Source organism: Heterocephalus glaber, unplaced genomic scaffold (genome assembly GCF_053883595.1).
Source record: "Heterocephalus glaber isolate CG9 unplaced genomic scaffold, H.glaber_assembly_v1.0 deba00000546, whole genome shotgun sequence".
Classification (NCBI taxonomy): Eukaryota; Metazoa; Chordata; class Mammalia; order Rodentia; family Bathyergidae; genus Heterocephalus; species Heterocephalus glaber.
In genome coordinates this window covers 11,015,215-11,039,098 of record NW_028258147.1, presented here as the reverse complement: position 1 = coordinate 11,039,098, position 23,884 = coordinate 11,015,215, and the positions used below count along the sequence as shown (strand labels likewise).

The 23,884-nt window shown below is 33.3% G+C and overlaps 1 protein-coding gene across 5 annotated transcripts in view; it reads right to left on the bottom strand.

Annotated features, from left to right (window-relative positions):
• Pot1 (protection of telomeres 1) overlaps positions 1–23,884 on the bottom strand; it is an 85,132-nt gene that overhangs the window by 28,810 nt on the left and 32,438 nt on the right. For 4 of the 5 annotated variants that reach the window (XM_004856416.3, XM_021237580.2, XM_021237578.2 and 1 more), the window contains 3 exons: positions 13,490–13,620; positions 9,415–9,705; positions 4,318–4,473 (listed from right to left, as the gene is read on the bottom strand). In XM_004856416.3, coding sequence (XP_004856473.2) covers positions 4,318–4,473; positions 9,415–9,705; positions 13,490–13,620 — 578 coding nt within the window. Of the gene's footprint in view, positions 1–4,317; positions 4,474–9,414; positions 9,706–13,489; positions 13,621–13,983; positions 14,072–23,884 lie in introns of all 5 variants that reach the window. The other variant, XM_021237579.2, reaches the window with a different exon arrangement.

Genomic DNA, 23,884 nt, shown 5'->3' with positions numbered 1-23,884 from the left:
CACTTCCAGACCACAATGTGAAGTAAAATAAATCAGACACAGAAACTTTTGGAGAAATCTAAAATAAAAGAGCAAAATAAATAGGGAGATAGATAGATCTTTTGCAAAAGGGAAAGAGACCAAGATATGGAGGGAGGGGGGAGACAGAAGAGGGGAACAGGATGAAAAAGAATTAAGATGTGTTATATACATGAACCAATTCCCAAAATGCAATGGAGTCAATGTGTACTGTAAACATGTATTAACAGAAAAATAAAAATTGAAAAAAAATGGACTGGATATTTAGCTCAGTGATAGAGGGCTGTCCCTAGGACCACAAACAAAGACCACTGTAATTCAAACATAGAATTAAATCGGTGTTTTGAATTGAAGTTTTTATTTTTCCAATATGAGGAATGAAACCAGTGGTGCTCTACCAGTGAGCTACATTCCTTCCAGTCTATTTTTTATTTTATTTTTATTATGAGAAAGGGTTTGCCAAGTTCTCCAGGCAGGAATGTAACTTGAAATCTCCTGTCTCAGCCTCCTTCAGTGCTGAGATTATAGGCATGAGCTGGCACACCTGTTTTGAAGTTAATATTCTGCAGTTAATCTGAGATGTTTCACTAACTGTCTAAAAACATCCCCAATTATAATTTGGTATTTCTTTCAACGAAGATTTCAAATAAGAAATGTAGAATGCTATTCAAATATACTGACATCTACCTAAAGAGAGAAGCAATATAACATTATATTTATTTTTATAAAGATTCATACACAAAAAGTCTTACAAACTAGGAAGCTTAATTCACTTGCATAACTATATCGCTCCTGACTCTTTGATGACTGAGAAGCTACTTTTCTCTTTTTATCCTACAACTTCACCATAACAGAGGCAAAATCATATGTAACAGAAAAGCTATATAAGAGAGAATACTACAACAACTAAAAAGATGAGTAGCAAATCAACCTTCCAACTCTGCTTATTATAGAGAAAACACAAAAAGAAAAAAACAAGAGAAGATAACACTTATTTTTCGCATGGTCTCCAAAATGAGACTGGTAGAAAAAATAAAAATGTCTATTTTTTAATCATTCTTTTTGAAAGTTTATTAGTTTATAATATATAATATATATTTACATAGATATTTACATATATGTGTGTATATAAAACACTAGTACAACAGTCTATAATCTACAAAGGGTTTGAACCAAAGCCTAAACATACAGAGAAAGACCACACACTCATAGACAAAGGGATTTGATGTAATAAACATCATAATTTTAAATTCAGTACAGTTTCCATCAAATTTCTCAGTGTCTTTCATGGACTTTGAAAAGCTAATCTAAAAATGTATATCAAAGAGAACAGCCAAATCAAGTCAAAGGACAGGAGGAGTGAGGGCCTCGCCCTATTGAAATGTCCATAATTGTCCATCCATAAACACAGGAGTATATCCTCACATGTTCACAAAGAGAGAGCCTTGAGAAGTGCAAAAGTGAGATCAAGCAGTGATACAAAGAAGGTTCAATATGCAGAGTTTTATTTTAAAAGTACATGAAACAAACGTGGCAAAACATTTAGAATAAGTTTAAATGGTGCATGTAGGTGTTTATTACAGTATCTTCTCTACTGTTATACTTATTTAAAAAGGTAAAGGCAAGGATAAAATTCATTTGCATGAATAGGCAATAAAGGTGACAAACTGTTATAATAAGAAATTCCTTCTGGGGGCAGCATTGCATTTTTTTTTAAAGCTTAAACATATTTTGAAATGTACTTGAAGCTCTATTACCAAAAGACTTTGTCTCGCTTTGTCTCGCCAGTAATGCAATAAAATTCCAAAAATACAAGTCAAGGAATGATATTAAAAATTATAAAAATATAATTTAAAAAACTTACTAAAAAGTCAATTTCAAAACAGAAACACACACACAAAAGCAAACCATGTATGGCTACTAAGAAGGCATTATTCCTAGAGAAATAATCAAAATATGTTTTTCTTTTAGTTTAATATCTTTAGTTTCCTGTATACAACTCAAAATAGCCAAACTATAGCTAATAGATCACCAAAGACCAAACATTAATCATAACTATATACAAACCGTGTTTGAAAAATATACTGAAAGACACTGCCAAGAATAACAGGATAAATGTGTTAGAAGTAAGGGGAGTATTTTGAGGATTAATGGTAATGTGTGTTGTGCTATAATACATTAAAAATTTTTAATTCACTGTATTTTTTGATCACGCTTTGTATATTTCATAATTATTTTCAAAATTATCAGTATGAGAACAAGGACTTAAAATTACGATTTTAACTTCCACACAAAAAGTTTGAAATGTCATTTTGTGTCTGCAAAATTTTTGAGAATGACATAAAAATCATACTTAAAAATTAAGACTTAGAAAAGAATTAAAGGTTATTTAAGCTTTAAAATGAATTGCTAAGTAGAAATTGATTATATTTTACTGTGTAATTGCATTAATTAACCCCTTTATAAAAAAACACTTTTCCTGCTCCTATGCAACACACTTTGAATTGGTCCCAAGTATTCTGATATAAGAATGCAAATTTAAATATTTGTCTTGAATAAAAATTCATTTGTATCACTGTCATGTAACAGATTTCCTAAATTATTGTGTTACAGAGGCTGTCAGAAAATGTGATGTCCATGTACATTAGCTAACAGTCTAAAGTTATATCACAGAAAGTTACACACAGTTCCATGTAGAAAATCTTTTTAGTTTTATACTGCACTGCATATATATAATATAATGCTGTCTTTAGAAAGAAACAATGTGCTGTAAATACTTTCTTAATTGTGAATGCTTATAATATCCTCTAGTGGATAGACAATTTAAAAAAGACCTCTAGAATTCACAGGACTCACTGATTTCAGCAACAGGTATCATATCATACTTATTTATATGGAAAGTGCTATGCCATGTTCTTTTCATAGCTTGGACAAGCAAAACAAGACAAGTAGGGAAACAGAAAGACCCATGATAAGAGCATAAAAAAATTTAAAAGGTCAAAGTAGATAATGCAGAGTGTGGAACTGAGGTATTTCTAAGTTGTAAATCATTTTTTAGAAGAACTTGTGTAAAAAATAAAATTTAGAATTAGATGAATCATTTTTTTCTTTTGAAGTAAATTAATAATGCTAATAGTACTTTTCAGAAGAAAAATAGTAAAAGTATATCTTGAAAATTTTCTCCTGATATGTCATGTATATACATCTGTACATGCACACACATTTGTAAAAGACAAAAAAGTGTACTTATTATCTTCCTGGCCACTGGCTTTAACCTAATTTATTGATTTGAATTGTGTGAGCTTATTTATAATAGAATGTAGGGTGGAAGTATTTTCTTCTTCTGAGCATTTGTTTTACAAAAGAAACGTGGGCACCAAAATGAAGATTTGAATTATTTTAACTACCCACTATTTCTTTTAACTAAGTAGGCTGAAAGATATTTGCAATAAAGAAGATTCTTTCCTTTCAATGCACAAAAAAATTATCTCTAGAAACACTCATTGTGTATTCATCACTGGCATCACCCAATAGTTGCAGAATCTTGGGACAATTCACTTAAGGCTTCACTTTCTCATGTATAAAATGAGCTGATGACAGGGACTCTCCATAGGATAGTACCTAATATGATGATGTGCCCAGCAAATGTTATGATTATTTGTAATACTATTATTTGCTACAAAGGACACTTTCAAATAAAAGATACAATAAAAGGCAGAAAAAGTATTCCTTACAATCTCTGTTCCTAATTCATTAAGAACTGTCATACCTAACCTGTAAAACATTAAATTAAAAATTTTAATCAAATTCTCAAAAACAGTAAGCAAATTCCATAACTATACAGTACACACATTACTCTAATTCATAGTATGCATGAGAGCCAATTTAATAATTTCTTCAACAGTACAAAGTTACCATATATTTTATTAAACCAATTAAAATAGCTTAAGTTAACAAGATTTTATATATTCTTTATCATTTTAAAGCACTGTTTCTCACATGAAAAAATGTTTCTTTACTATTCACAGTGAAGCTGTGTATGGATATAAAATGTTCAGAAAAGATTCTTCAGTTTTTTTAAAAAAATGTCCCTTTCATTATATCTTACAATGATATACTTGGATAAACATTTTATAATTTAATAATTCCAGAAAAAATAAATTTGAAGTAAATTTCTAGACTCCAAGTATCATCTATAAATATAATCATTTATCACCAAAAATTGTATGACCAGCAATCACAAAAGTAAAAAATATATAAAAACATAAAGGAGTAAACATTTATTCTACTCAGTATCACCTTCAGGGATTTTGCCACTTGAACATGGTTATCATAGACTAAAATGTCTATTGTAAGATTCTGTAGCCGACGAATGTGATTTAAGTCACCCTCAAGAACGTGGTCTTCAATGGAGACTCTCCAAGATGGAAATGGTGTCCTGGTGCCATCCCATACCTGCCACAAGGGAAGAGTAGAATTTAAGAATCTTTATAAAAAAAAAAAACACTACCATAAGGGTATTTTTAAAGATAACTAACTATATGACTTTAAATATCTGTTAAACATTAAATGTGAACTATGAGTAATGAAAAAAAACTAGAAGAATGTAAAGAAAAGGTCACCCTCCTATGAACCTACACAAAATATTAACGTATTGCTGACTTCATCTTTTTTCTTCTGGTTGCATACAGAATACATGTATTTGAAACAAATTATATTCTGCATCACTCCTTTTAGTTTAATGCTGAATACTTTATCAGGCAACAAATAGTATTCTAAAGTATGATTTTCAATATTTTAATATCATTTTATGATACAGGTACAAATTTAGCAGTCTTTATTAGAAAACTGGGTTTTTAAAAATGTTTTACTATTTTAAGTAGTTTAGGACCTGGATATATAATTTAGTGGTAGGGCACTTGGGTAACATGTGTGAGGCCCCGGTTTCAATTCCCAGAACGGCAAAATAGTTAACTCAGGAATTGCCATGCTGTATATAAACCCTTTTCAGTACCTCTGCTAAGTTTAAGTTCTTAGCCTGCTAGAAATGTATTCTGAATTTTGCAAATTTTTCACTTTATTCTGATTTAGAAAAGCTCTATTTTAAAAAAAAGAACATATATTTTGTTTACATTTGATTTTAAGGATAGAAATGAATGAAAATAACAGGTGCTGAAAAAGGAAATGTATGCTGAACTGTCACAGAAGCTACACTGAGATGCTGGGAACAAAGACACAGAATAAATACGCACTTCCTTATGGCATGAGCCAGCCTGGGCTGTGTTTGGGTTTTAACAGATGACATGCTGTGCTACAAGGGGTGTGACAAAGGACAATGGAGTGAGGTAGAAATGTCTCTGCATGTAAGAAAAAGCTTGAATCAACAAGAACAAACAGGCTATTTGAATGAAAAACACTAGATTTTTGTAGAAAAGGTCAGATCAGCGACAGATCAGTGTCAGGTCACAGGGGAAGTATAATCTTGGCAGAGCAGGAAGTTGCAAATAAACAACTATGTCATGATCAATAATGTTACAAGCATTTTTCTCCATTTAGACTTCATTCTTTGAATACAGTGTTTTTTGACTGTAACATTTTGGACTTCACAGACCAATCCAAGAGACTTTGGGGATGGGCTGAAAGGCTGAAGGGCTTCTGCTATATTGATTTTATGGTCTAGTTGTAATTGTCTAGAAATCCTAAACTCAACAAATACACATGCACAGTTGACCCTTGAAAAACACAGGTCCCATTTGAAAAAACTTGCACATCAACCACATACACTAGAAATTCACACGTATAAACTACATATATCATTGGATATTATTAATTCAAACAGCTTTTCAGTTAACTATTTAAGTTTTACATCTTAAAAAAACTACACTTTTTCTTTTTTCAAGAGTTAAATCTTTCATTTCTTACTTTATTGAATTCATGGAGACTTCTTGAATAATACCACAAATAGAGAAAACAGTAAAAACTTTTGTCTTTTTTCACTCATTAAAGACTCTACAGTTACACCAATACATATGTTTGGCTTAAAGTAGATGTTGCTTACTCAGGTAAGGAGATATATTTCTAATATGGTTCTGCTAAACGTTTTCATAAGTATTTTTTTTTTTTGGTACCTGGGATCAAACTCGGGACCTTGCACTTGCGAGGGAGGCGGCAGAACCACTGAGCTAAATCCCCAGCCCTCATAAGTATTTTTTAACATTCTTTGAAATGCTCATATGATTTTTAACATCCACGAACATGCTCTAAAATTTTCTTGTCATTAAACCTTTTCTCAATTCTAAAAATAAATTGTGGTAGATTATACATTTCCAGGGGTTTTTTTTGGCACCGGTGATCGAACTTGGGACCTTGTGCTTGCAAGGCAGGCATCCAAACCACTGAGCTAAATCCCCAGCCCTGTGGTAGATTATAGAATATTATCCATTTACTATTATTATTGATTTGATCAAGATTTTTGTTTTCTGTATTTATAAGTGAAACTGAGATATTGCATTATTATGTAGTATCAGTCTGCTTTTGATATAATTCACTTTGAAAAAGTTTATTATCTAGGCTCAATACCCTTTAATTGTTAAGGTAATAATTTTGACAATGCACAAATACTCTGTATTTTCATATTTACCAGCATGAGAGCTGAATGTAATTTTTTCTGATGTCTTTGTTTAGAAAACCCCCTTTTCTACCTTTTATAAAATTAGAATTGGCCAAACTTTTAAGTAAACCTTTTGGTTTAATAATTTTTATCCTTTTCTACTTAAAAGTCATTAATTATGTATAATAATTCCTACAAACTTTATAGTTCGATGACAGGTACTTTCATATACTGTTAGGAATTGTTTGAAGGGGGACAAGCTCTATGAAGAGTATTTTAGCAAATGTCATCAAAATTTAAAGTCCAGGTATGTCTTGACCAAAATCTGAGGACGCTAACATTCTTTGTAATAAATGGGGTAATATTTGCACTAAAACTTATACACATCCTTTTAAATATTATAAAGTTCTCTCTGGATGACTTTATAATACCCAGTATCATGTAAATGCTATATCAATAGTTAGTATTCTTACTGTTTAGAAAATGACAAAAAGAAAAAGTCTATAATACAAAAATTCTCATATTAAAATATTTTTGTATATAAATATACCTACCTAAAATATGGATGCTTCTAAAATCATAATAGTGATTTATTTGACATTAATAAAATTATTTATTAAAGATTGTCTAATTCTTTGTTATCCAGCATTCCTCTCATGTTTTTATACAAAGGAATAAATGTTAGAAATTGGACTAATTCCTATTGATGTTTTTCTGACTCACGTTATTTTCTGTTTTCCAAACCATATGACTGATCAAACATAGAAATGATCCACCAGCTCTGGCTATGTACGACTTCTGGTTATTTACAACAAAACAAAAACATAAAAGAAAAACACTAAAAAGATATAGTGTCAACACTGTAGATGTTAAGAAAACAATATGCTTAGAGAAAATTTGATTTAAAAATATTGTTCAGAAGATGTATAAGCAGAATAGAAAGTAGTGGAATAATGATATCTATTGCACTTTTAATGCAAATCACTGGTAAACATGACAACCGAAACATTAAAATGAATGTATTGTGATTATTGAAAAAGAGAATATTGTTATTCTCTTTCCTTTGAAAAAGGAAGTAATTATACTATACTGCATGTAGCCCAAATATCATTTAGATAAAGTCTGCTTCCTCCTACTTTGATAAAAATAATTTTAAAAATTATTTTTGATGAAGCCTAAGAAAATCAACCTCATATAAATCAGTTATAATTCCACTTTCTAGATAGCAACAGTAAAATATTGCTATATATTTTCCAATATATTTTGCTATGCTTATGACTTTTAATATATAAGTGAAACTATATTCCTTACTAAATAGACTCATGAAAGCCTATCTCAACAAATGTCTCCAATGTCATCTTACAGTCAGAAACTATTCTACTTTACATAGACAAAAAATTTTCTATTGCTATTTGAAGTTTCCTCCAATTTCAGTATTTTAAGATAGTCTTTTAAATGTATTTTTGTGCATATTTAAAAATTATTTTTTAAAAACAAATTTATGAAAATAACACTGTTGTGTCAAAAGGTATATGAAGAGTTTTGAGACTTTTTACTAATTTTTACTACTGTACTTATTAATTTTATTTAAATTCACTTCTCAGTGCTGTATTTTAAAATGACAGTTACTTGAGAGCAGTTGTTACATATCTAAAAAACTGTGCATTAAAATGTGAAGCAGGCAAATCTTGTTTCTTTAGAGAGAAAATGTAGATTCTATTATTAGCTAAAGAATACTAGATTTTATCTCAGCATTTAAGAATATTCTAACACCAGAGCAGTCAAAAGATACCTGTACACACAGAATCTTTGTCACTGGAAGTGTTTGGAGGTTAAGAAATGTTTCTTTCTTCAGGATGTCACTTTGGCTAGACAGCATTCCCAGTTATGTAGGATTCTTTCTAATTTCCATTGCTGCAGTTTCAGCTTTGTCATATTGGCTTATTTACTTAACTTTGCTTATAGTATGTGTTTGCTTTGTCATAGTAGTCCTAAGGTGCTAGTTTCAATTTCAGAAACTTCATATTTTATGCAGTGATTTGTTTTTCACTCATTGTTTCTTAAAATGAGATATTACACATATCATCATTAAACCAAAAGATGTGTCCAAGCACCATTATACTTCGTTCTTTACCCTGTTATTACAAACAGATAGCAGAGAAATAAACACAGGACCACAGCTTAAGCAGTGCTATTCAAATACATCCTCCTTGAATGATAATGCAAGGAAAATATCAAGTATCTTTTCAACAAGTTATTCATGAGCAAAGCTGGAAAACATGTAAATAAAGATTAGATGGATCTTACGTTAATTTTTTCCCAACTTCTTTAAAAAAATTAATAATAATCATAAATATTTCAAAATTATCCAAGACATACCAATGAAGCAAGAAGAAAAGGATATGGGAAAGAAACCCCAACATGAATGGGCGATCAAAGTAAATGAGTAACAAAGTAAATGATCTTGACAAGGAAACAGAAAATTCATATACAAAATTGCAACTTAAAATATAACAGCAGAAAATAAGCCTATATTTTATTCCTAATAATAAAGCATATTATATTTAAAATACAGATCTCATGATACTGTTTTTCTCTCTGAAAGGAAAGTAAAAAAGTGCAAAAGTAGAGTTGAATGAATATTGAGTGTCATCAAAAATGATAGGTTAAAATTTAAGTTCTTAGTATGATATATGTATGCAAACACATTCCATTAGAATACTACAAGCTCTTTATAGACATGCAGGTAGTACTAAAATTAAAATTTCAAGTATTTGAAAATGTACCTTTAGGAGAAATGATGCTCCATCTACTTGCGCTTTGCCCAAGAGCTGACAAGTCAGATCAAAATACTGCATTGGCTGAACATCACACAACTGTACTAAGGTTGAAGAAGGTGAAATGTGTGTAGAGGACCAAATTCGTAAGGCTTCTACCATTTTGTGGTCTGCAGCAGTGAAATGAAAACACTTGCTTGAAGTACGAGGTATGACAGGAGCTCCCAAGGTTCCCTCAAAGGTCAAAGATGCAAAGCCCGAGCTGGTGATACCTTGAGGCTCATTTTTATATACTTGGATCTAAGAAAGTTAGGTAAAGTAGAAAACAGATACAAACAATATAGCTTACTGATAAAGAACCCAGGAACCAAGGAAACTTAAGAGATTTAAACTTTTCCAGCATTACTAACAGTGAATGTAAGTTTTTCCTTTTTCATTTGATTAGCACATGAAACTATGAAATCCACTGGTGCTATACTAAGGCACATAAGTATCACATAAATTTCAAAACACTCTACAAAATTTAAAAGCTAGGAAGTAGTCATCCTATTCCAATCAAGCTTGTGCTTTTTGTATTGTATGTGATTTTCTATAAAGGTACAATTTACATGAGGAAGAAAGGAAAGCAACAATTATGAGTGTTTTACTATAAACTAGAACACTTAAAATATGAATATGTGAAATAATAAATACAGCTTGAAACTAAGGTTTAATCAATCTGACAGAGAGTTAAGATATGCCAGGAGGATTTTTTCTTTCTGAATTTGGGGGTTCATTTAATAGACAGAGAGTTGATAATTCTTTGTGATTATTATATTTTGATGAGGCTACTCTTTTGACCTTAAGAAATGTCCTTATGAAATTTACCTTATTTGGGTGAATCTGTTTGCAAAGTGAGTCCTAAAGGTAAAAGATTCTTTGTAAAACTTGTAGGTTTTCCAAGAATATGTATAAAATATGTGTAAAGTCTTATTTTTGGATAATGTCCTCTGTGAGGCAGGACTCTGTGTTTTCTGAGCTGCATATCCAAAGTCTAAGAGGTATCAGCAAAGTCATCCCCAACCAGCCTAGACATCCATCATCCTCCCATTGCTTGAACTCTAGTATCTGTTTCCTATTCAATCACACAGGTAGTTCTTGATATCCTTAAGCACAGATTTCAATCAGGTGTTCATAGGTAACAACCCATCCTTACCGTTGGTAGATTTTTGGACAGGTATTTCCATGTAGCTCTTTCTTCTCCAGTGCCTTGACTTGTGGGTGCCCTGAAGTTTGATATTCACCCCCTTAACTTGGTGGGATTACAGTTTGTACGTCATGTTACTGTGCAATGGTTGAGAAACTGTCCTCAAACAGGCATGTGGTAATCATGTGGCTTACTACCTAAGTCTCTCCTCTCTTTTCTGATCATAGCTATTGCCCAACAAATGACAAGAGTTGTTTCACCTTCATAGCAACAGAGTTAGTCTAGTACCAAATAATTTTTTGCAGATGTAGTTCATTCTGCAGATTCTAATTTATACTTGACCTACAGATATCAATCAACTCATTTCACACATTTACTCATATATGTGTTTTGTTGGTGCTTTCTTTTACAGTTTAAGCTTTCCCCAAACATTTATGATTTTTGGTAAGGTGATCACCAATTCTATGCTCACTATTCTATTTTCCAGAGCTCATTTCTGCCAATTATCAGTGTAGACAAGAACAATCTGATAGAGTCCTATTGATAACTTGGTTTTACATCTAATTTATCAGCAAGTTATCTTTGGTTGACATTCAAAATATACTGAATTCTATTCCAATATACAGTATCAAATTGTTTCCACTAGGATCTGATTCCAAGCTATCCTCATCTCATGACATCACAGTAAAATAATCTCATAACTGATCTCTCTAATACTTGTCCTTCAACAACCCATTTTCTGTCCATGTTTGTCAGAATGTTTTTTAAAAAATATTATCCAAGTCATTTTATTTTTAATTTAAAATTCTCTAATGACTTCTCAATGTATCTAGAATAAAATCTAAACGATTTACCTACCATAAGACTATAAAGGGATAACCAAAACATACAGTGAATGTTTAAATTTTTAAAAATTACAGTAAAAGACATTACTATTAATCACTCTTAAAAGACTTCCCCCCCTTACTTTGAACACACTTATCCCACCATTTTTGTCATTTTCTGAAGCAGTTCTGAAAGTCCTATTTCATGAGTATCTTTACAAGGTATGATCAAAAATACAATGTTGTCAAGTGCCATCCAATGGAAAGGCAGACTTCTAAAAACACTATGGTGCACCCAATCTTCGTTTTTCACTGGTTCTGGCACTATGAAACTTCTGGCTCTTTCCTAGTCATAATGACCAAGAAAGGTAAATGTTTTGAATTGATTTAGGACAGAGAGGTAGCTATGAGAGAGCAATTTAAGACATGAAAGAGGACTTTCAGAACTTCTGAAAGTGCCAAGAACAACGGGCTGTGTAGGAAGAGGGATTATTTTAAGGGGAATCAATAGCAACATGTATTTTACTGTAATAATTTCTTTCTTTTTGGGGGAGGGGTTCTCAGACAAGGTCTCACTATGAAGTTCGGGTTGGCCTTGAACTTACTATGAAGCCCAGGTTGGCCTCAAACTCACGGTGATCCTCCTGCCTCAGTCTCCTGAGTGCTGAGATTACAGGTATGCACCATCTCGCTTGGCTTTATAGTAAGTTTTTAAAATTTGTATGTTCACTGTATTTTATTATCATTCCTGTCTACTTTTTTCTCTGGTTTCTTCTAACATCTCTCTCACAATTTAGTAGCATCCAGGCTGGCCTTCTTTTTGTGTCTCTAGTACTATACTTATTCCCATCCCAGAGTTTTGAGGTTAAAAATGGAAACGCAAGGAGTGGGAAAAGATGTTCATTATCTGTATGTCTGACAAAAAAAGATTCTTAGCCCAAATATACAAAGATTTTCTGAGAATAATTAAGAACAGGAAACAAAATCCATACAAAATGACCAAAATATCCAAACAGGTATTTTATATTTCAGAAGATATTAACATTTGAAAAAGTTCTCAACTTCATAAATTTTCAGGAAAATTCAAGTGAAAACCACAGTGATACTAATGAATACATATCCAAAAAAATTTTTAAATGGAAAATACTAAGTGTTGTGTGGACCAAACAGAATTCTCTGAAATTGTTAGTGATAGTAAATTGGTATAAAACATTTTGAAAAACTAAAGATGAACATAAACACATTCTAGGGCCTACCTAGCAACTACACTAAAGTACACTAAAGTATATTTAGTATGTGTATACTAAATAATACTAATATGGTGTATACTAAAGTACATATATATGTGTGGCTGTAGATATTCATATTTATATTCACTAAAAGACATACTAGACCGTTCGTATAACTATTTATAATATCCACAAAGTGGAAATACCTAAATGTTCAAGAACAGAATTAATATACAAATTATGATGTATTCACACTAAAAATCAGCAAAGTGAAACCATGCAAGCAATATGGCTGCTTCACACAAGCATGAGCCAGACATGTCAAAAAGAAAACCCAAACTACACACTGCTTAATCCAATCACAAAGGGAAAATAAAGAACAAACAGATGAAGCTGTTATAGAAGTTATGGGACTGAGCTGGGAATGGTGGCACACACCTATATTGGCCTGGACATTCAGGAAGCTGAGGGAGGAGGACTGTTTGAGCCCAAGAGTTTGAAGCCAGTCTAGGGAACAAAGCAAGACTCTGTCTCAGAAAAATAAATAAAAAAGAAATCACGAGATTGTTTACTAGTGTCCTTTATCAGGCTTCACATGGAAAACTTTTAGACCATCAATCTGTATTTGGAAGTGAGAAGATGGAATTTAACTAGTCTGAATCAGAGCATCTAGTACATTTCTGGGGAAGGCAGTTTATTTAAATAAAGACATGTCCCACCATTTACATTTCTTCTTAACATCTGAAATGCTTGGTGTCATGTTCTAACAAAGCGACCATATAATATATGCTAATAATAGAGAGTTCTCTTCAAATAAATATAAGTTCCAGAAGTATGAAGTATACCTTAAGTCTGTGAAAGCGAACAATGTCTCCAATTTTATAAATTCGTGGAAGGGCTTCATAGTTTCCACTGAAGAGTAGACAAGTTAACTTTACATTTGTTTGGTCCACAATTGTTACAACCGAGCAATAATCTGGAAAACACAAAAATATTTAACTTGACTTAAAAGTATTTCAAAGCATTTCATACAGTATGAATATGCTCACTTCAAAACACCAACCAAACTTTGTTCCTTCCTTTGATTAACTCTTCTAAGAAAAGGATGAAAAGAGACATTTTCTTGGCTCTCAAGATATTTTCTTGGTACTGCCAAATTAATCTACAAAAGTGTTGCACAAAAATTAATTTTACAATGTTTAGTAAAACCAAAATAAAAATACTGCTTTACTTTTTTGGAGAGATAATAACTTTTTTACTACTTCAAATATTTTAAATTGTTTAGCAGATGGAAATTTTCAAATAAACAAAACATAACTCATGAAATATGCATATTTACTTATTAAACTAAAGGTGAGTGATGGAGGTACAGCTCAGGATAGAGTGATGGCCTAGCATACAAAAGCCCCTGGGTTCAATCTCCAACACTGCAAAATAAATTCAAAGAGTAAACAAAAGTTATTTACAGCAAATGTGACAGAGTCATATCTGTATTGCATAAAGATGCTTATAGTAAATATATTATACATAAGACAGATGAACTTTTCATAGAAAACTGCATAACAGCAAAAAATTCAAAACAGTTAGTGACTCTTGCTAAACACCTGTAAAAGATTATACGTTAGAACAAGAGATTAAACTGGCCAAAATTACTAATTGGAGTTTGCACAAAACTGGTAAACTTAATATTATGTTGATAAAACTGAAATAGATAGTGCCTTTTAATATGTGTTTCAGAAAACTTCACTCTAAGAAAATGCACTGACTTCTTGTACTTTCCAGTACTCAATGAGGATGGTAAAAATAGTGAAGAAAAGAGAGGGGGAGAAGATATCAACTTATTTCTGGAAGGCAAGAAAGTAAATGGTTTGGTGAAATCCATAAGATAGTACAAGATGGCTACAGCGAAAGTGGGAACCGCTGGGACTGAGAGCGGTGAAAGTAAAGCTGAAATTAGGTCAGTTAAAGCGTTATAAACAGAACAAATGTTCATCAATCACCATCCACTCCTAACCCTCCACTCCTACACTAGGATGCAGCCAGGCACAGTATCTTAGTATTAATCACATGGTTTTTTTCCCAAGAAAGTTGTGTTGATTAACTGGGAAGTGGTAAGACATCTCGTGGGTGTTACCACCCAAAAGAAGTCCCTCTACTTCATCACATTAGGGAGCACACAGCCTGATGGGCAGTTCTCTTCTCACCTATCCAGTTCTGACACTTTTGAGCACTATGTCCAATGCAAGTACTATTTGTCTGCATCTGATTTCCCAATCAAAGGAGTGCATGCTGGAAAAACAAACTACTTATACAAAACAAAGAGACAAATGTTGACAAAACCATACATACATTCATAAATATAAAAAGATTATAAAAAGATAAAAAATATGAAAAGATAGCAAATAATTACCATGTATAGGTGCAAAAATGAAGAGGAGCTAGGGAAGAAAGATGGTAGGAAGAATAGGAAAGGGAAAGAAGAATGGGGGAAAGGAGAAAAGGGGAGGAGAAAAGGAGGAAAAACAAACTTGATTTTGTGAGGAGAGAAAATAACTCAGAGAATATTTAAGAAAACATCAAAATGAAATCAAAATCTTAAAAAGCATCTTCAAAAAGAAAAGATATTATATCCCCATCCTTTGATATGCTACCAGTATCCACTGGCCGAATTTTAGTTTTTAAATTTCCTTTTGCATTAGTTCTAATTATCTATAGGTACTGTCATTTCATAACATTTATTCTTTGAAGTCTTCCAATGATCAAGGATAAATTTTCTGTTTTTTAAAACATAGAATAGTACCACTGCCCCAGAATGCTGAAGAGGTGAGCCTCTCGGACAGCCATACCACCGTCCCAGAGGGCCGAGGGGGTGAGCCTCTCAGGGCGCCATACCACCTCCCCAGAGAACCAAGGTGAGCCTCTCAGTCCTACATACCACTGGCCCTGAGCACCAAGGAGGTGAGCCTCTCGGACCTCCACACCACCGCCCCAGAGTGTCAAGAAGGTGAGCCACGTGGGCGCCAGCGCACCCCCTGCCCCGGTGGTATAGAGGCATTATCTAGATCCACACCACAGAGTTGCAGGGGTCATAAAGGACATTGTTCTGAGCTTAGGAAGATAGAGTACAAGTGAACAACAGAAAGAGGGCCTCTCTGAGGCCCCTTGATGAAAATTAAAGCCCACTGGAAAAGTGAAGAAAATCTCTGCAATAAAAGCACAACAAACCTCCTTAGTTGGGGAGCAGCCTCCAGAGTGGACCAGAGCAGCGGGGCTGCAAGTAGATCCCAGCCAGGGCTCCACCATGACCCCAGAGGCTCAGGCACACTGGCCCAAGCCAAGGGGTCACCTGGAAAAGAGCTGCACAGGCACACAAGCAACAGAGGTTTGCCCCAGTACCATCAACAAGTGCGTGAGACCCTAGCCAGAAGCTTGGTCGCACAACAGGAACTAGGGTGCACAGCCCCCAGCCAAAGGCCCTCCCAGACAACAGCTACACAGGGGCCCTAGCCAGTGGCACATCTAGATATCATCCCAAGTGTGCACAGGCCCCAGCCAGAAGCCAACCCAGACAACAGGTCAGCTCAGGGATCCAGAAGGCCACCTTTCTGAACCCAGGAATTAGTGTACTGGTGAGCAGCAGAGAAAAGGCAGCTCTGTGGCTTGCTGAGAATTGAAGACCACTGGGTGAGCAAAAAGTTGCCTCAACAAAGGCACAGCAGGCTATATCTGTTGAAATGAGAAGACACATAAACAAGTCTCAAAACCAGACTTCCAGATCACCTAAGGCTATGCCAAAGGGAAACGAGATGGAACAATCTGATACTAAACCACCTGGAGTCCCTGAACTGGCAATGAAAGAGGATCTGGAAAAAATGAAATCAGAAATAATTTCTCAAATAACAGCAGAAATTGTGCCCATAGTGCAAGACATGATTAATAAATCTAGAGAGGACACAGATAAAAAAATAGAGGAGCTGAACAAAATGGAATCCCAACATAGGAAACAAATGGAATCCATAAAAGAGATGCAAACAGATTTCCAGGAGATTAAAAACTCCATTGAAAGTTTACATAGCAGAAAGAGCCAATGTGAGGACAGAATTTCAGATACAGAAGATAAAATTGCAATTAGTGACTAGGAAAAGAAAAATTTCTTTAAAATAGTAAGGGACCATGAGAAATCAATCAAGCAGATGAAGCAAAGAAGAATAACATAAGACTGATTGGAGTCAATGAAGAAAGAGGAAAGAGTGCAGATGACACAAAAAACCTGTTCACAGAAGTGATGGCAGAAAAATTCCCAAGCAGGGGAAAAGAATTTGACATACAGATAAAGTGAGGCATATAGGATTCCAACTAGCCATGATCAAAAAAAATCTACACATAGACATATAATAGTTAAGATTCCAGAAACCAAACAGAAGAACAAAATTCTACAAGCAGTGAGAGAAAAGAAACAAATCACATACAAAGGAAAGACCATCAGAATCACAGCAGACTTCTCAACGCAAACCCTCAAGGCACGAAGAGCTTGAGTGACGTATTTCAAGCCCTAAAGGAAAACAGCCTCCAACCCAGATTGATGTACACTGCAAAACTATCTTTCAAAATTGATGGAGAAATACTTTCATGACAAACAGCACCTTAGGAACTTCATGAATACCAAACCAGCACTCAAAAAAATTTTAGACAGTATCCTAGGAAAAGACAATGGGGATCACAACCCCAGGAAGCCCAGGAGAATGAATCCATCGGGCATGACAAGAAATTAAAGGCAAAGGGGGAGAATCCAACAAAAAGAAAAAGTAATGACAATGATAAGTCAGTATGTATCAGTTATAACCATCAATGTTAATGGTCTCAATTCAACAATCAAAAGAAATAGACTGGCAGAATGGGTCAAGAAGCAAGAACCAACAAGATGCTGCATACAAGAAACACACTTAATTTAAAAAGAAACTCATAGACTGAAAGTTAAAGGCTGGAAAACAATACTCCATGCAATAGGAACCTGAAAAAAAGCAGGAGTAGCTATCCTCTTTGCAGATCGAGTGGATTTCAAAATCTGAAACACTTCTGGTCCCAAGAATTTCAGATAAGGGACAGTCAACCTGTATGTAAAAATCTATTTTGAACATGTGTTTTTATTTCTCTTAAGTAAAAACTTAAGAACAGAACTACTGATTCTTAACAGTAATACAAGAAATTTCTATATTGTTTTCCAAAATGGTTTTATCACTTTACATTCACATTAGCAGTATTAGAAAGTTCTAACTGGTTCACACCTAAGCTGACATTTGTTCTTCTTAAACCTTTAACTTAATCTCCCTAATGAGTATATAATATGATCTTATTATACTGATTAGTACTTTTCTGATTTTAGTGTTGCACACCTTTCCTTGTGCTGTACTTGCTATTTATTATGTTTTGTGTCTACTTTTTAATTGGGTTGTCTATTAATGAGCTGTAATAGTTTTTTATATATTCTGGTCATAGGTTATATGTATTATAAATATGTTCTGGTTAAGGACTACTTTTCATTTTCTTTTTCTTTTTTTTTTTTTTTTTTTTGGTACTGGGGATCAGGACCTTGCACTTGTGAGGCAGGTGCCAGAACCACTGAACTAAAGGCCCGTCCCTACTTTTCATTTTCTTAATGATGTCTTTTAAAGTTCTAAACTTTGAAGGAAACTCATTTATTATTATTTTTTATACATCATGTTTTTCGTATCCTAGGAAATTCTTGCCTATCCTAAATACATAAACATTTTCCCTTACAATTTCTTCTTAAAGTTTTATTCTTTCATGTTTAGGTTCATAGATCCTTTCAAATTATTTTTATGTATGGAAATAAAGGGCTGAGGTTAATCTTTTACATATGGATACCAGATATTCTAGTACCATTTCTTGAAAACATCTTTTCCTCTGCAATTGAGTTGAGTTTATGTTCTATAAAATGTTAATGTTAAATAATCTTTCAAAAATTAGTGGACTATATATGTGTGGTTCTATTTCTAGATTCTCTGTTTTATTCCACTCATCTGTGTCTTTCCTTAAGCCAACATTGCCTTGACTACTGTAGCTGTAGAAGTCTTAAAATTAGGTAATAAATGTCTTCCAACACTGTTATTTTTTTTTATTTTTACTTTTCCAGGTCTGTTCTATTCCTACATACCTTTTAAATTTCAATATCCAATTCTTCATTTATAGCAAGTATACACAGATCTGAATTTTTATATATAACATGTGTTTTCTAATCCTGTTAAATTCAAATATAAGTTCTAGGGGCTCTTAGAGATTTCTTAGTATTTGCTCTGTAGATGATCATTTCATCTACATATAAAGATTTTGTTTCTACCTTGCCAATCCTATGCTATTTGTTTATTTTTATTGCCAAACTATTTTGGTTTGGGCCTATGTTTCAAAGTTTAATGGACAGATGAAGAGAGGGCATATCTGCCCTTGTTCCCCATCTTAGGGAGAAAGCATTGTATCTTTTCCATTCATATAAGGCATTTTTGCTGAAGTATGGAGTACATGTCTTTTATCTGTGGAGAAGCTTCTGTTCTACTTCTAGTCTCCTGATAGCTTTTACCATGAACGGCTGTAGAATTTAGTCCAATACTTTTTCTGCAACTGCTGATAGGATCGTATGGCTTTTTCCTTTCCTCTGTTAAAATGATGACTTATGGGGGTGGATCTTCCAATGCTGAACCAACATTGCCAGCCCTATAATAAAACCATTTACTACATACTGCCAGATCTGACTTCTAATAGTTTGTTTTGTTAAACAAATTTTTATTTCTGTTCATACTTTTCTCTTTTATTATCCTCTTTTTTTTTTTTTGGTACCAGGGACCATCTCTTCTATTATCTTTGTTCAGTTTTAGTATTAGCACAGTGTTGACTTCCTAAAATGAGGGGAGATGTGTTCCTTCTTTTTTCTGCTTTAAATGTTTGATATAATTTATCAGTTAAAATGTATATGAGCCTGTTGTTGTCATATAGGTAACTTTTCAAGCTAGGAATATACTTTCTTTAATAGGTGCTATTCAAACTTTATATTTCTTCCAGAGTCAGTTTCATTAATTTATCTTCCAAGGTACTTCATAGAAGTTGTCAAATTAATTTCAAAAAAGATTTCTGTAATATGCTTTCTATATCCTTTTAAAATCTGTAAAATCTGTGGTAATGTCCTCTAAATCTTGATATTGTAATTTTTAAAAATGTATAATTGGTACTGTGTAATAGGAAGGAAAGGTCTAAAGGAGTAGGGGAAGTGGGAGGGTAGGTGGAAAGGAAAGAAGGGAAAAGAAAAAATATGAGAAAAGGAAAAAAATGGAAACAAAGTCTTTGTAAATAGGGAAAGGTGGAGGGGGTGAAGGGAGGGCAGGGGTACGGGAAAAAAATAAGAACCAAGATATGTCACGTAAAGGTACAAGATCCCAATGATGAATGTAACTGTATTTTACACCTAAAGCGTACCAATAAACTTAATGGAAAAAAAAAACATAGAATAAACCACATTCTTATTAAGAATTATCATGTAATTCTATTATATCCTTTTACAAATTTAAAATATGTTATGGGAACTAATATTTTTCCTACATCTTGAAAGATAATGGTATTTATTGTCCTAATAATTATTGCATAATTATGCATCAGTTATTCATATTTATCTTTAAGAAGACTAAATTAATTTCAAGAAGGATGAGGGAATTGCCTAGAAGGATGATGCAAGAGTGAAATGAATGACAATGGAAGTCACTTCACCGTCATTACGTTACATGCAAAGCCAGACAACAGCACTTTAGATGATAAAATTGGTCCCCTATGTGAAATTTCATACTACTTATCTTTATATAATATCCTAAAGAAGATTCCTCTCTCAAGCTGAAAAACTGATACACAAAAATATATTTCTAGGGATCAAAGGAAAACACAAAATATTAGTACAGATAGGAAATATTATTTTCTTATTTAGTAAGTCATTTAACAGGAAGGAGTACAACACACAATAAACTATCTTTGTTAACTCTACAGTGCAATTTACATGTATATAATCAATTCTCCTACATGAACCACTTTTGTCACTAACCAGAACTATGAAGTCCCTCTGTAGTTCTGTTGCCTTTTTTCCATGTACAGTGATACAATTAACCAACTTCATAGTGAAACAGACCACTGATTTGCCAGAAAAAGACACAATGTGCTATGAATAAAGCATAAATATTGTGAAAATTTTAAGTTTTTAAAAATTTTATAATGGACAAATCACAAGGGTAATGTGGATTGTATAAAAAACTTCCCCAAAAGGCTCATTCATATGTTTGGAGGTGGGGCTTTTGGAAGGTGATTACACTGTGGGTTGCTAACTTCTACTGCTGAGGTTCATAGCTAAATTTGCTGTCAGGAGTGAGGATACTTGTAGGAAAGACTTATACCTGGAAGGGTGCATCTTCCTCTGGTTCTTTTGCTGCTCTCTGCTTTCTGGATGCCAAGAAGTTCAATTTTCTGCTATGCTCGTCCACCATGGTATTTCTGCCTTGGAGCTAGCAAACCATGGACTAAAACCTCTGCAACCATGAGCCAAAGAGAAACTTTTTCTCTTTGAATTTGTGTAGGTTAGATATTTTGTCCTAGTGACAGAAAAGCTGACTAATACAGGGAAAGAGATGAGTGATCTAACAAAATCCGCTGTAGGCAGACATTATCAGTCTTAGTCTTTTTACATGTTTGTTTCTTGGAAGCTTCTATAAAATTATATGGAACAGATTCATTTGTAATAGAATACCGAAACTCACATCTCATATTTGTATCAGAGAATTCTTCACTATTTCTATTTATAATGTCACTGTAAGCTGCAGTAATTCTACATTATTCCTTTCACTTTAAATATTTCAAAATAATCCACTTTTGTAAATTGGGAGATATAATGCAAGAACAAAATTACAAATTTAATGGCATAAATGGTAACTGAATTTAAATATTAGCCAAAATGAACTAACAGTCCAGTGCTTGTAGCGCTAAGATACTACTGAAGAATGTAATACCTTTAAAAAGGCACTGGGATTTTGGGTTTTAAAAAGCAGGCTTACCCTAAACTTCAAACTGAAAAAGGTTTCATACTCTTCCTCCACCTAAACAATCCCAACCTTCCAAAAGACAGCTTGATCCATTGGCAATAACACGGAGAAACACTGATGCGGGCCCATTATCTTCTGGAGGGTCACTACTAGTTTTTGTTGTACTTTGTGAAAATTTAAGACTCTTTTTTCAAATAAAAATACTACACAATCTAATCAATTGTATAAGAAAACTTTACTGAGCCAAGAGAGCATCCATTTTGGCAACACACACACACACACACACCCCACTGGATCCTGTCACACACATCCTCACAAACAGAAACATAATGCATATATTCAAAGCCCAGTAAACCTTCCTCCCTGTTCCCCAAAAGTGACTGTGTTAGCTTCAGAGTTAATGTGGGAATGGACTTCCAAAAGAAGTAACCTCAGGGGATCCCCAAACTGTAGTCATAGCTGTTATGCATACCAAGGAGTATAAATCTGCACGCCCAGCATTCTGTGTGTAAAAGACATTACAATATGTGCTGGTGTAAGTTTATGTGAGAGGGCACTCCTCTGAGGCAGCAAGACATGGCTAGGGGGCCTCAAATCCCCACGTGTGTGTTAGGTGTCTAAAAGGCTCTACATCTAGATGGAACGCTTCTGCACTATATATCTGCACCACCAAAATGCCAAGTCCCTGTTCTTAACTTTCTCTTGACGTTTTCTACTTGAAAGTACTTCTACCTGTGACTGTAAGCAAGTATAAACCAAAGAGTGTATTGCACTGCTTTTCAAAATAAGATTTTGTTAATACACATACAGGAAAGAAAGGAAGGGAGGGAGAGAAGGAAGAAGAAAAAAAGAAGATCTTTCCATAAAATAAGAGCCTCTCTGAAAACAAAAAAAATCTGTGTTATACAGATGGAATGGTAAACAAGAATTCATAGGCATATAAGATATTCTTGATTCAGTGAAGTGGTGGAAGTAGTGTGGATATTATGTGACAGAAGCACCTGAAATACTTATTATAGGAAAATGACCTTCATTGAATAGTCTGAATAAATGAACCTGAAATTTAAATTTCCTTAGGATTTCCCTCCACTACTCTACACTGTTAAAATATTTGTTCTGGCCAGTATGTTGCATTTAGAAGCAATGATCTTTTAGCCTTTGCATCACTATTTTCCAGTTCAATTGTTTTTTAAATATTAGTGCAAAAATGAATCTAAGATTATAACCACTATCCAGTAAGAATATTAAATAAACAAGGAATAGTTCCTTCCCACATGAAATTCATGTTTTCCTTATATTGACACATATTTTTATAAACTGATGTTATAATCTTAACTCATGTTATTTTATGTCAAAACTTGCTAGTATACAGACTTTATACTCCCTAAATATGCAATAACTCATTGTGATAAAAGCAGAGTTAATGATGCACGTGAAATTTTCCAGAGTAACTGGGAAGTGACATTTGAACTTGGCACAGATCAATTTAAGATGGTCTTAGACTCTAGCGTTACATTAAACATTCAAAAATGAAACAAAATGAAAACAGTACTTATGTTAAGTACTTCATTTCTACATCTTCAATTGTAGAAAAATGCATTATTTAGTCATTAGTTATTATTAAGGGCTTACTTTATACTAGGTAGTATGATAAGCTATACACACCCATTACGCCAGCAGTATGCTAAACTGTATGTGAATGTGTACATTTTCCTACTCACACATATACAAGAATTTCTTACATAATAGTATGCAACAGAAATCAATGCTTGCAGCTTTGAAACAAGGGAAATTATTTTCTTAAAAATGGTAAGTAAGGTGCCCACTTCTAACATCTTGTAGGTTACAGAGCTGGCGTGTGAATTTAGCATGTCTAATTCATGTCTTTAGATTTAACCAGGATACAACATTATCTCCATGCTTCATGTTTTTAAAAACATAAAAAATCATCCCCCAAAAGGAAAATATTATACTTTAGTTTGTGATTGAAACTTAAAAGGGTTTGCTAACCAGATAAAATTATGCCAAATCTGATCCATATTACAGATTTACTATTGCATGGATTTGTATTGTTAATTACTGAATAATTAATGTATCAGTACACTGAAATTTTAACTATATATTTACTCCACAGAAACAGACCCCATGAACATT